At 36.0% G+C, this 11,598-nt stretch overlaps 1 protein-coding gene across 2 annotated transcripts; it reads left to right on the top strand.

Moving 5' to 3' along the window:
• Positions 1-2,133: 2,133 nt before the first annotated feature.
• Positions 2,134-10,484, top strand: LOC129004065 (MOB kinase activator-like 4). Of its 2 annotated transcripts, none has more exons than XM_054432449.1 (5): positions 2,134-2,409; positions 4,557-4,720; positions 7,313-7,507; positions 8,285-8,396; positions 9,423-10,484. In XM_054432449.1, the coding sequence occupies exons 1-5, from the start codon at positions 2,350-2,352 to the stop codon at positions 9,546-9,548; spliced, it is 657 nt and encodes a 218-aa protein (XP_054288424.1). In that variant the 5' UTR covers positions 2,134-2,349; the 3' UTR covers positions 9,549-10,484. The 2 variants fall into 2 exon arrangements, with proteins under 2 accessions (XP_054288424.1, XP_054288423.1); XM_054432448.1 differs by having other exon boundaries at positions 2,136-2,409; positions 7,313-7,522.
• The last annotated feature ends 1,114 nt before the right edge of the window (positions 10,485-11,598 follow it).

Raw genomic sequence — 11,598 nt, 5'->3', positions numbered from 1 at the left:
ATTATTATATTTCATATTATTTATTAGTATTTCATACTTGTTATAATATTTAATATTGATCGCACTTAACTACTTCTCTTTAAGTCACAACAAATTTTTATTAATTTCAACTCAACTCTCTTGCAAAATTGAGTTTGCCGTGTATGTAATAAATAAATAAAAAAATAAATAAAAAAACTTCAGCAACTGTTTAACTCCCAGTCCCAACTGACGAGCTCCGATCCGACTCCGAGCTCCCCCCCCCCCCCAACAGAGTGACGACTGAGGATGTAACTGAGGCTGATATTGTCTGTGACTGAGGGTTCTACTTCTACTCTACATTTTATTTTACTATAGACTAACCAACCTAAACCTAAGTAGACTTCTCATCCCATTGTAAATTTTGAAGCTCGTTTTCGTGTCTTGTATATGTTGGCGTTGGCGACACCAGTCGGATCCAGGGGCGGGGGGTGACGGGGGCAACCGCTCTACCTCTAGCATATATTTGTTTTACTGCATGTAATGTCAACATTTTGCCGTAATCGGGGAAGACGATGATGGTGATTTGTTACCGCAGGAGACAATGATGGTGTCAATACGACCGTGCATGGGAAATGAACAAAATTTGACCGTGGTCAGCGAAGACGATGTTGATTGATGACGTTTCCTGACTGTGGGAGCGGGATATTATTAGAATTTAGCCGCAAACGTGGAGGACGATGATGATGTTCCGTACGACGGGGGTTATTCAAGGAGGTTTCGTGACCACTGGAGTCAATGACGATGGTGAGCTTCACATTGTTTCTAATCCCGCCCCACTCAATCTAAAACTGGATCCACCACTGGGGGACACTATGATCACTTAGTATTGACGAAATTTTGTTATATTATTTTAGGGCTAATTTGATGATTTTTGTTTAAATGTTTGGTTAGTAACTAGGGGACGAGTTATTGTTTATGATTAGATAATTTTATTTTGTTAATAGCTTTAAATAAATAACTTAAAATACAAAATTTGCGAATAAAACTACGCGAGCGTTTGGGCCATGTTAAAGGCATCGAACAGAACCTGATAGATGACCAACATGAATAAATCCTGGCTAATGAAAAAGCCGATCTTACTGATCTGTGTCCTTACCAAAGCTACACAGATAATCATCTCATGCCATTGTACAATCATCCTCCACTTATATTTGGGTAAAAATAAGCACCTAGATGGCGTCCCCCATCTTAATGATTTATAATTGATAACTAGATATACAATTATCTTGCTTGTGAAATTACTACTTGTATGTACCGTACCTATTACTAAGTAGGGAGTTGGTTTAACTATTAAGATCCTATAAACATACGGTCGTGATGCGACAGGCTGTAACATTCTTTTTTTTTCAAGAAAGGTCAGATTTTGTTACTGTTATGTTAGAATTCTGATTGGTCAATCAATTAGGAGCAATAGATTACATATTATTCAAAGTCAGTATCTCTGATCCCAACCTACCAACCCTACTAAAAATGTTATTTCAGTCATCATTATCATAATCATAACCAAGCTTTATTTTTTTTTTGGACCAAGCAACCAAGCAAGGCCCCACTAGTTTTTTCTAGGCCTTGGACCAAGGCCAGAAGAAGAACAGTACCACTTCCACCCATGGTGGAAGGAAAATACATAGGTGTGCTAATCCCGTTATATGCTGACGTCACGCAGATTGAATCTGAGTGACGTCAGCATATGACGGGAATCGCACACCTATGTATTTTCCTTCGGCCATTTATTGATTTATTTCCCAACGGATTGCACCATTTTACAAAATACGTGTTTACAGTATGTCATGGAATACTTAAGTATTTTATAGGAAGTACAGCATTCTTAAATAGTTGAATCTTAATCTATGACTGAACTCCATAGATCCAGATCCACTCCAAGGAAAAAGGGTCCACTCTACCTCCCTGATCCAGCCCCAGCCACAGCCTGTCAGTCGGTTTTCCACCAATGTGTCAATTATTGACGAATAGTGATCAGTGATCACTGTCAAGTCAAGTCACGGAGGCAGACCCGTTTTTTGAACTATCAGTCAGTTCAATTCGATCGAGTTCGGTTCGAGGTCGAGCTTCGGCTTCGTTCGAGTCTAGTTCAGTTCTATCTAACTAATTAATTAACATTTTGTTGCTTCTGCTCTGAAGTGTTACTTAAAGGCTATAAATAGTCTATTTTTATTTTAGTGTATTTTGTACATTTAAAGTGGGATGAAAGAAAAACAAACTTAAAAGTTAAAACTTAAGTCCATAGTGTGTTTAGGGAGTCGGTGTTCATGTCTAGTTATTACTGTATGGTCATAATCTAAATTCTTTGTAAGTGCTCATAGGGTGAAAATGAAGATGGCTGATGGGACACGAATTTTAAGAAGAAATCGACCGGGAACCAAAGCCAAGGTTTGTAGGCCTTACATACAAGCTTAAGCCCATTGGTATAGCATAATCCTAGTTTGTAAATTTCAGAGTGCCACAGGGCCTAGCCTAGTTAGACCATAGGTCTAGCCTAGGTATGTAGCCATGCCATTAATAACGACGACAATTTAGTCTAACATAAAGACAACTCTGTATTAATTAGCCTACTGTGTATAATTTGTTTGACACCTTCACTAAACCTTGAGTCTCACGTAATTCACATCTGTAGCAGAGCGAATAGAATGCTTGGATTTGTTTTCCGCTATTCTTGTATTGCGCATTGGTGCGCCAGATTCTTGAGTATGCCTCACCAGTATGGGACCCTCACAAAAAATATCTGATTGAAGAACTAAGTTAGTGAGCATTCAAAGAAGATTCATTAGAATGGTCGGGGTCAGGACCGGAATTCCTTACCGGCTTGTCCCAATTGAAGACATTTCTCGGGATCTGCGGCTGCAGTCTCTTGCGAGTCGCAGATTTTCTGCTGACATACAGTAGTGCTGCGACACAAGATCCTCAATGGCAAGGTTGACTGTCCTGACATCCTGCGTCTGATCTTATTCAAGACACCATCAGCCACCCGATCCGGCGACCTGTTCGTGAGGCAATAGGGCCTACACCCGCACCAACTACGCAGCAAATAGCACGATGTCTCTCCTTCAAAGGTCTGGTAACAGCATCGCTGAATCTGTTGATTTCTTCCACGACAGTGTGGCGACTCTCAGGAGGAGGATTGCTGGGCTGCAGGCATGAACGACTCAATTTATCGTTGTTATTTTCTGTTATATAACTTATTCTATCACTTGATAATCTGTTTGTTATTTAATTGAATATATATTGACTGTTTTCATGGTGGAATGGCCTCTGGATCGTCTGAATTAACTATATAGTGGTTTAAATTACCTTGTTACTGTCAAAACGATCCTTTGTAGTTAGTAAGACTACAGCTGTTTCATGCTTCGAATGGAGCACATCATCAGGTCAGAAGAATGTCAAGTAGTCTTCATATTCCTCGCAGTGGAGTTCGTCAAAAGTTTAGTAATAAATAGAGAACAAAACACATAACACGAAAACACGAAAACATTTAATATTGCAAGCATGAAGTGAAACAGAAGCATGAAACTCCATATAAGAATGACTTCATATAAGAAGCATGTGTTTAGAAGCATGAAACAGCTGTAGTCTTACTAACTACAAAGGATCGTTGTTTTGACAGTAACAAGGTAATTTTAAACCACTATATAGTTGACTGTTTTCCTTTTTTCTCTGTAAAAACTTGTTATATTTGTTGCAGGCGTCCATTAAATGTTCAGATTTGCTTTATTTTTCATATATTATATATTATTGTTGTTGTTATCTACTAGCCTATATATTTATTGTTGTTATACATATATATATATATTTATTGTTATTGTTACATATGTACATATTTATTGATGGGTTGAATCTGGATCTAGCTGTCCTTGATCATTGGGCTTTTATTGACTGGTCCTGACCAATGAAACAGCTTAGGGCGTATATGAATTTTTTACATTTATTAACTTATATCATTGACTATGTTGTATAATAGTCGAAGCTTATATACATTAGGCCTACCCATTATTTTATTGTTAAAGCAATAAAATAATAGGCCTACTACTTACTGCTTACTGCTGTTCTTCTCCTCCGCAGTCATCAAGATTGGGGGAGGCGTCATCTTTTTCTTTATCTTTATCTTCTTAGTTGTATCTTGGTTTTTTATTGTCTTCAACCTAATGTATATAAGCTTAAGTTGTATTATGGTACCACAGAAGGGGAGCTAAATGTTGTTCCAGTCCATAGGCTACCTGAAAGACCTTAAAATCTACACATATCGCCCAGGTAGTGTTAAACCGTTGTTAAACTTATCATGACTGGTGGCTGCTAGGCTACTATCTAACCAAGTTATAATTTACTTTTAACTAACTAATTTATGGATGAATTACCAGAAGGCTAGCTTGGCCTAGTAGCTTATGCCTACTATTAGCTTATTGTTGCCTACCGGTGTGGTAAGTTAGCCTACTTTAAAATTTAGAACTCGATAAACTTAAGCCACTTAACCCTTGTTGTTGGTACCTACTTAAGATATGATAACTTGGTTGTTTTTCAAACAGGATTTCAGCAGGTGGCCTGATGAGCCATTTGAAGAGATGGACTCAACTTTGGCTGTTCAACAATATATCCAGCAGCAGATCAGGAGAGAGCCTAATAACATTGATTTAATTCTTACACCCCCAGAGACTCAAGATGAGGGTGTCTGGAAATATGAACATCTCAGGTAGAGCACCCTTGGTACTTCTTTATCATGTTTGCTGTGATATTGTAATAAATGGAAACTCCATGTACAGTATCTAAACTTAAATTTATTCAATTACAATACAAAATTGATGGTAAAAAAAATAAAGGGTTCACAATAAAGTTTACAAAGACTGAGGAATGAATTTACTAAAGCTTTAGGCTAGGCCTATTACAATAGTTCTAATTTAGGTTCAGGGGTTATATTGCATGGATCTTTATCCCAGGTGGGGTGATCAAGCGGCGTTTGAATTTAATCTTGTGATTATATAGCCTAATTAAATTTTGTTTTGGAATATAGATTATGTTCGAATTATTTTCTGATTGGTTGAATTAATTAAAGTTCTGAATAGACCTAAGCTTCTATTAGTAGCCCAATTAAATTAGAATAATCGGGTGAAATAATTCCCGGAGAGTTGGAAATTTGTTTAAACGTCCCTTTTGTTCATTAGAATGAAGAAAATAAAATGTCCTGATGGGCGGGGGTCGAGCTTGACTAAGGGAAGGTCTCGGAATGTGACTTCTTTTAGTTTTTCGCTTATATATCGGAATCTGTAAGTCATATTGAAAAGTGTTAAATACAAAAGTTATAGTTGACAAAATGCCCTACAAAAATGACACTATGCATTTTTTCGTACAACTTAACCGTTTAAAGCTAACTGGTAAAGAAAGTAACAGTACTGTATATTAAAATCGTGTTTTCTTTGCATTTCTGTTTTTAAAGTTAATATTACCTACTAAAAATAATTTTAATGATAACATACATGGGTCATGTCGTTTAAACTAGGGGATACAGGGATTCTTCAGTGTCATACATATTTTTGAATTCTTTTTGTAGGACTTAACCGTTTAAAGCTAAGGGGTAAATAAAATAACAGTATATTAAAATGGTGTTTTATTTGCATGGAATATGAAAAGGTTGAAAAAGACAAAGTCTTATCATTAGTCTCAATGAGCAGCACTATCAAAATTAATAACGTAGTGCATGTGGTGGATCCACTACTCGTATTACAACAAGTTGCAATTTCAAAGAAAAACCACGAGGATCTAGAGGACTTCTGCACCTTTCCCCTTATAGCTCTGTTTGATGAAAGAGATATGAGAAAGACACATGATTTTTTCAATGTTCACTAGTTAGCTCCAGACCTCAAGCTGTTAAATAATTTTATTGATGGTGGCTTTTTGTTACATCACGTTAAGTGGGGCGTAGACTCAACTTTCTCAGTTGTAATCAACCAATATGTGACGTACATAAAGAAACACTACGGTGAATTCTGCACTGTTGTGTTTAATGGTTACTCAAATACTTTTAACAGCACAAAACATGCCGAATAGGAGCCTCCACCAAGACCGTATCAGTCGACATTCATTTCACTGAAGAAATGACAGTGACAGTACAGAAAGAAAACTTTCTTTGTAATGACAAAAATAAGACCAAGTTCATCAAAATGATTTCTCAGAAAATTATCTCCGAGGGTATAGAAGTCAGACGTTCTGAAGCTGATGCTGATGCAACGATTGTGCGTTGTGCAGTGAAAAAAGCAGCATTCAGTGGTCATGTTGCTATCGTTGAAGAGGATATAAATTTGCTGGTCCTGCTGATTGATCCACTCGATCAAGAAATTATCTTCTTCAAACAAGAAAAAATGTAGCCTAAAGTAGAACGTAGAAGTTATTACTCCGATGAACTACAGAAATGTGACTTTGCCAGAAGCATATTGTTCATTCACGGGTTTAGTGGGTGTGATACCACCTGGTCATTTTTCAGAAAAGGCAATTCATTAATTGTGAAATCATCTCGATACCATCACCAACATATTTTACGGCCCGACATTGGCCCTAAAGGAAGTCTCGATAGCCGGTGAGCGGATGATCCTACTGATGTACAACATCAGTACATACCAATCCATACCGATAATCCGATACACACCGAAAATTTCAAGTCTCTAGTTCATCTAGAAGTGCCCAAACATTTCTATACCTGATCAGTTACACATGCAGCTGTGATAACTAGATAGAAAACTGATGGATACAATAAGCAATATTTATTTATTCATTTATCATCATCGTTAAGCCTACATTACAATAATTTGCATCTCTTATTAAAGCAACATTAATAATAACCATGCAGATTAATATAATAAAATGTAAATAATAATAATAGGCCTATTTATTATACTTTTTTTATATTTAAATTAGGAATAATTAGGCCTACATTATGCTGTTTAACATTTACTTTTTTGGTGGTGGGTTTAAGGTGTTGAGTGTTGAGTGTTAAGAGGTTGTGGATATTTTCCATCACTATTGGTAACTTATTTATAAGATCGCGCCACTCATCCTATACTCATCTCCATTCATACTTGGCTTAAAATACCTACTTTGTATGGTCGCCATTTCATCAAAAAGTATTAAAGTAAAAGTATTAAAAGTATTTTCTTACTAATCGTGATGTAAAATGTCCGCAATCAATATCAACGGTTCCAGAAATGTTTTGTCTTGTATGATTGAGGTGGTCTCTTTTATTAACTTTTGTAACCAATAGTATCGAGTTCCCTAAGTTCCGTTGGTTTTACAGACAGTTCTGCATGGAGCTGAACGGCCTGGCAGTAAGGCTACAAGGCGAGTGTCAACCGGACTCGTGCACTCAGATGACGGCCACGGAACAGTGGATCTTCCTGTGCGCCGCGCACAAGACTCCCAAAGAGTGTCCGGCCATAGACTACACCAGACACACACTCGACGGCGCAGCTTGTCTACTCAATAGCAACAAGTACTTCCCCAGCAGGTCCTCCAAAATAGAACTGTAGACGAACATTTCAATTATTCTTAGTATCGGTAGGCAGCAGGATTTTGTCAGCAGGCATAGAAATGCCAAGAGCAATATATGTCGATGAGACAGACACACTTTAAAACACAAGTTTTTGGTTACTAACTTAGTCCCTTCTTTGTTTCTTAATTATTTTTGGCAAGTTTTATATTGTAGTTATAATAAAAAGAAGCAAGATTTATAGGGGTGAGTCGGTGGCTCAGTTGGTAGCGTCACAGACTTCGGGCCGATGGGCAGCGATGTCGTGAGTTCGGATCCTGGTCACTGCCACAAACATTTTATCAGTACAGATCACCTTCACACTTTACCGGCTCACCCAGCTTGCTTTGGTGGATACGTTCCACGCACAGATCTGTAGTCTATGTGGACTTTCAGTACAAGAACTATTTTTAAAAGTAACTCATGTCAATATAGACCGATAAACCATTAACAATAATAATGATCAAATAAAATAAAAGAGGTGAATTCCAAAGTTTGAGGAGTTTGCAAATGGAGCGTAAAAAATGTAAATATAGTTGTTAGCGAGGGTTAAAATTTGTACTAACATAGTTTATCTAATATATTTTTGTAAAAATTTGAGTCTTTGGCAGTTGTAGGACTAAATTTTGTTTGATTGTCCCACTGAAAATAAAATTTATTTGCTAAATCCCACTAAATCATTTGCTTTTGTGGTAAAGTTCAATAGATTTTGTTTACTAATTTTATCTTTTGTTGTAACAGGGTGAGCATCAAAGAGTCGTCCGTAGCCAAGCTAGGATCCGTGTGTCGTCGGGTGTACAGAATCTTCTCCCATGCTTACTTTCATCATCGATCTATCTTTGATGAATTTGAGGTTGGTAGCTGTCATCAAATCATTACGAACCATTATTTTTTACAATTTACATACAGTATCTAGGCTTAAGTCTCAATCATTCACTCCGAGGTTAACTCTCCTTGTAGACAATAGATTAGGTCTACCGTAATGTCAAGTATTTTTGGGGGCATTTTTGTTGTCGTAAGATGCTAGGCACAAGTTCGGGATTGTTTTTCAGGTGGGATGTTACTTCAGGCTAGACGTAGGGGTTGCGGCTTCATCACTTAGATAAAATCCATTGGTGATTTTGCAGGATTTAATCCTTGGACCTCAGGTACTAAAGTACCACCCTCTGCCACTAGACCAGCTCGCTCCTTGTGTATTTTTTGGGGGCAATACGCCTCTGTATGTTTACACTAGTGGGTGCGGCAAGATAACTCCTTTAGGTGTTTGTGATTGTTCTTGGAAGATAAAAGATACATGCCAGACTTGACACCTGCAATTTACTGTATTTTTCACTTTGTTTCTAAATGCTAAATAGCCAAAAGCAAAAAGCGATTTTAAACTTTGCCAATGATGGCTTGGTTGGAAAATTCTGACTTGTGCTGTATGTTTATTTTAGATTAAAATCTACAAAATTTTAAATACCACATAAATAATAGGATCCAGTAATTAAAATTTGTTACATTTACCTCTATGATACAGACATGTTGGATAGCATCTATAAAGTAATTTATAGTTAAATGGCATCTAGGCTCAGAAACAATTTCGCTATTAATCATAATAGGTACCTTCAGATTATTTTAAGACAAGCATTATGTTGGGGCATCACTGTAGGCTTGCCCAAGAACTAAGTAATTCTAACTGTAAGTGTTTACGCCTACTTGTATATTTTGTTTTAAATTCAATTTTACCAACCAAAAACTCATAAATAGGTGAAGACATTTTCCCACTAATTTTTTACCGGTTGAGGGCACTAATAATTTTTTATCTTTTTTCCTCTTGTATTTATATTTTTGCTCTTTGTCGGTGTCTCACATTCTCCAGCTGTGGTTTTTTTTTCAGAACGAGACGTTTTTATGTCGAAGATTCACCCTGTTTGTAACCAAGTACAATTTGATGTCCAAAGACAACCTAATTGTTCCGATACTCGAAGGAGAGGGGGGAGTCAGCGGGGAATCTGAAGCCTAAACACTGATGACTCGTCAATGTGTTGTCTTTAGTTCTATTAGTGCCAACTTCATTATTTTTATCATAGATTATTTTGACTGTTTATATTTCGTTAAGTAATCAAAGACAGTTAAACACCACATGAATCTGGTCTGATGAGATTTGAGATGCCAAATTTGTATTGAATACAATAAGTAATGTGAATAGTTGTCACAGTTTCTATCGGACCATTTTTATGTTAACATTGGACTGACATGACTTCCAAGTTTCGGCCTGAACTTAGGAGGTATGTTTTGATCCTTGCTGCAACTAATCCAACGGACAGCTTTTTAATTGAGCTTCACAGGTAAAATTGTGGATATTGTAAATGGTAAATATTGACTGGTTTGTGTCAATAGGCACAGTATTATTGGTCAATAACCTTTAGTCTCTATGTATTTAAGTGTACCTTAAGTAGTTAGTTTATAAATACACCAGAAATTCATGACAGTAAAATAATGGTCTTAAAGAAACAAAATTCCTTCTTGGAACTAATTAGTACTTCATAACTCAATTAAACCTTCTACTTGTTATCTTTAAAATGAGACATATTTAAGAAGTTAAGTCGATACCAACATAAATTATTTTGGTTTATACTATGTATACAGGACTTTATTGCCTAGCAATGTAATGTTATTTTAGTTACTTGTTGATTCTCCATAAAACAGACATACCACTGTTAGGTATTGTTTTGACCTATCATAGTTTTCAGTATTCTTCATAAGTTTGTTTTGTTTGAGATCCAATTTTCCAAATTACATTGTACTATATCTTTTTTCAACCACTAACCTGTATTTTAGGGATTTGTTAGGATTCCATGTATCATAATTTTTGTTTGGCTAGAATAATTTCAACTGTGTGTATTTAAAACTGTCATTATATCTACTGTGTGAATCTCAAGAAATTATTTTTTTTAAATTTAGATTATTTATTTTTAGTACCTCTCACCATTTGTCATAGACCTTAAGACATGTTGATGCTTTAACTTTCAATTATAAAAAAAAAATACTCTCATGTTGATTTAAATATAAAAAATTGAAAGCAAAGCGCAATGTAGAACTATCGACATTTATTTAGACTGGTATTTCATAAATAAAGGAGCTGACAAATCCCATTTACTAACCAACATTGAATAGGCCTATATTATCTATTCCTATACTACACATACTAATATCTGCCTTAAATTGATTTTGGCGTATGTTATTTATTATTTCATTTTAGTATAGTTGATATTTGAATTCGTGATACATACATGTACATTTAATTCTATGAAATGTCTTTGTATATAGTAAATGTCTTTTTTATTTATTGGTACATTTCCTCAATATAGAAAGTCCTTGCTTTGTACATTAGAAAAATACATACGACATTTCAAAAGTAAACATTGTTTTATTTCCAAATTTGTTTGTGTAGTTATTGTATGAAATATGAAACTGACACACAAAGCAACACATCCAGTTGGTTGTTTACTATTTATCATTGCTTATTTGCAATGGCTGTCAGCTGTTAGTAGGCTTCGTTAAGTCTACTGTGCTTACATAGAATGTTTTAGTGAAAGATTTTAGACATTCCTGTCCATGTTTTAAGTAGTACATGTCATCATTTGGAAGTAATCGTGTACATTCATGTCAGTCTTGGTTCTTCATATTAAAACTATTAAATCATAACTTTTATTGATCTGGAAATTAGTGACCCCAATTGGACTGGATGAATAGTTACCTACTTGCCCGAGATATGGTGTTTAAAGTTATTTACAAATATGTAACCTCATTGTTACTAATATTAGGTTTTATTAAACAAATTACAAGTATAAAAACATTAAGGAAAAAAATTCAGCTAATAACAAATTCCGGCTCGTGTGTGGTCTGGTTGGGAGCGAGCCAACTGAGTAAAGAAGCGGAGTCAAATCCCAACATGTCCCGTAGTAGCCGATTGTGAATTTGCTGCGTAGTCTGCAGTTTGTGGGATTCTGCCACTAGGAGCAGCACTAGCGTGCAGGTGACCAGTAACAGCACTGTTAAAGAGTGGGAGT

This window comes from Macrosteles quadrilineatus, unplaced genomic scaffold (assembly GCF_028750875.1).
Source record: "Macrosteles quadrilineatus isolate MER2022 unplaced genomic scaffold, UCM_ALF_1.0 Scaffold_9__3_contigs__length_116548681, whole genome shotgun sequence".
Taxonomy (NCBI): Eukaryota; Metazoa; Arthropoda; class Insecta; order Hemiptera; family Cicadellidae; genus Macrosteles; species Macrosteles quadrilineatus.
This window is presented reverse-complemented; position numbering and strand designations above follow the sequence as displayed.

Bases quoted from the DNA above. Each gene is read 5' to 3' on its own strand.
- LOC129004065 (XM_054432448.1), top strand. From the start codon at position 2,350: ATGAAGATGGCTGATGGGACACGAATTTTAAGAAGAAATCGACCGGGA. The intron at 2,410-4,556 runs GTTTGTAGGCCT...TTTTTCAAACAG, and splicing joins GACCGGGAACCAAAGCCAAG to GATTTCAGCAGGTGGCCTGA. The intron at 7,523-8,284 runs GTCCTCCAAAAT...TTGTTGTAACAG, and splicing joins AACAAGTACTTCCCCAGCAG to GGTGAGCATCAAAGAGTCGT.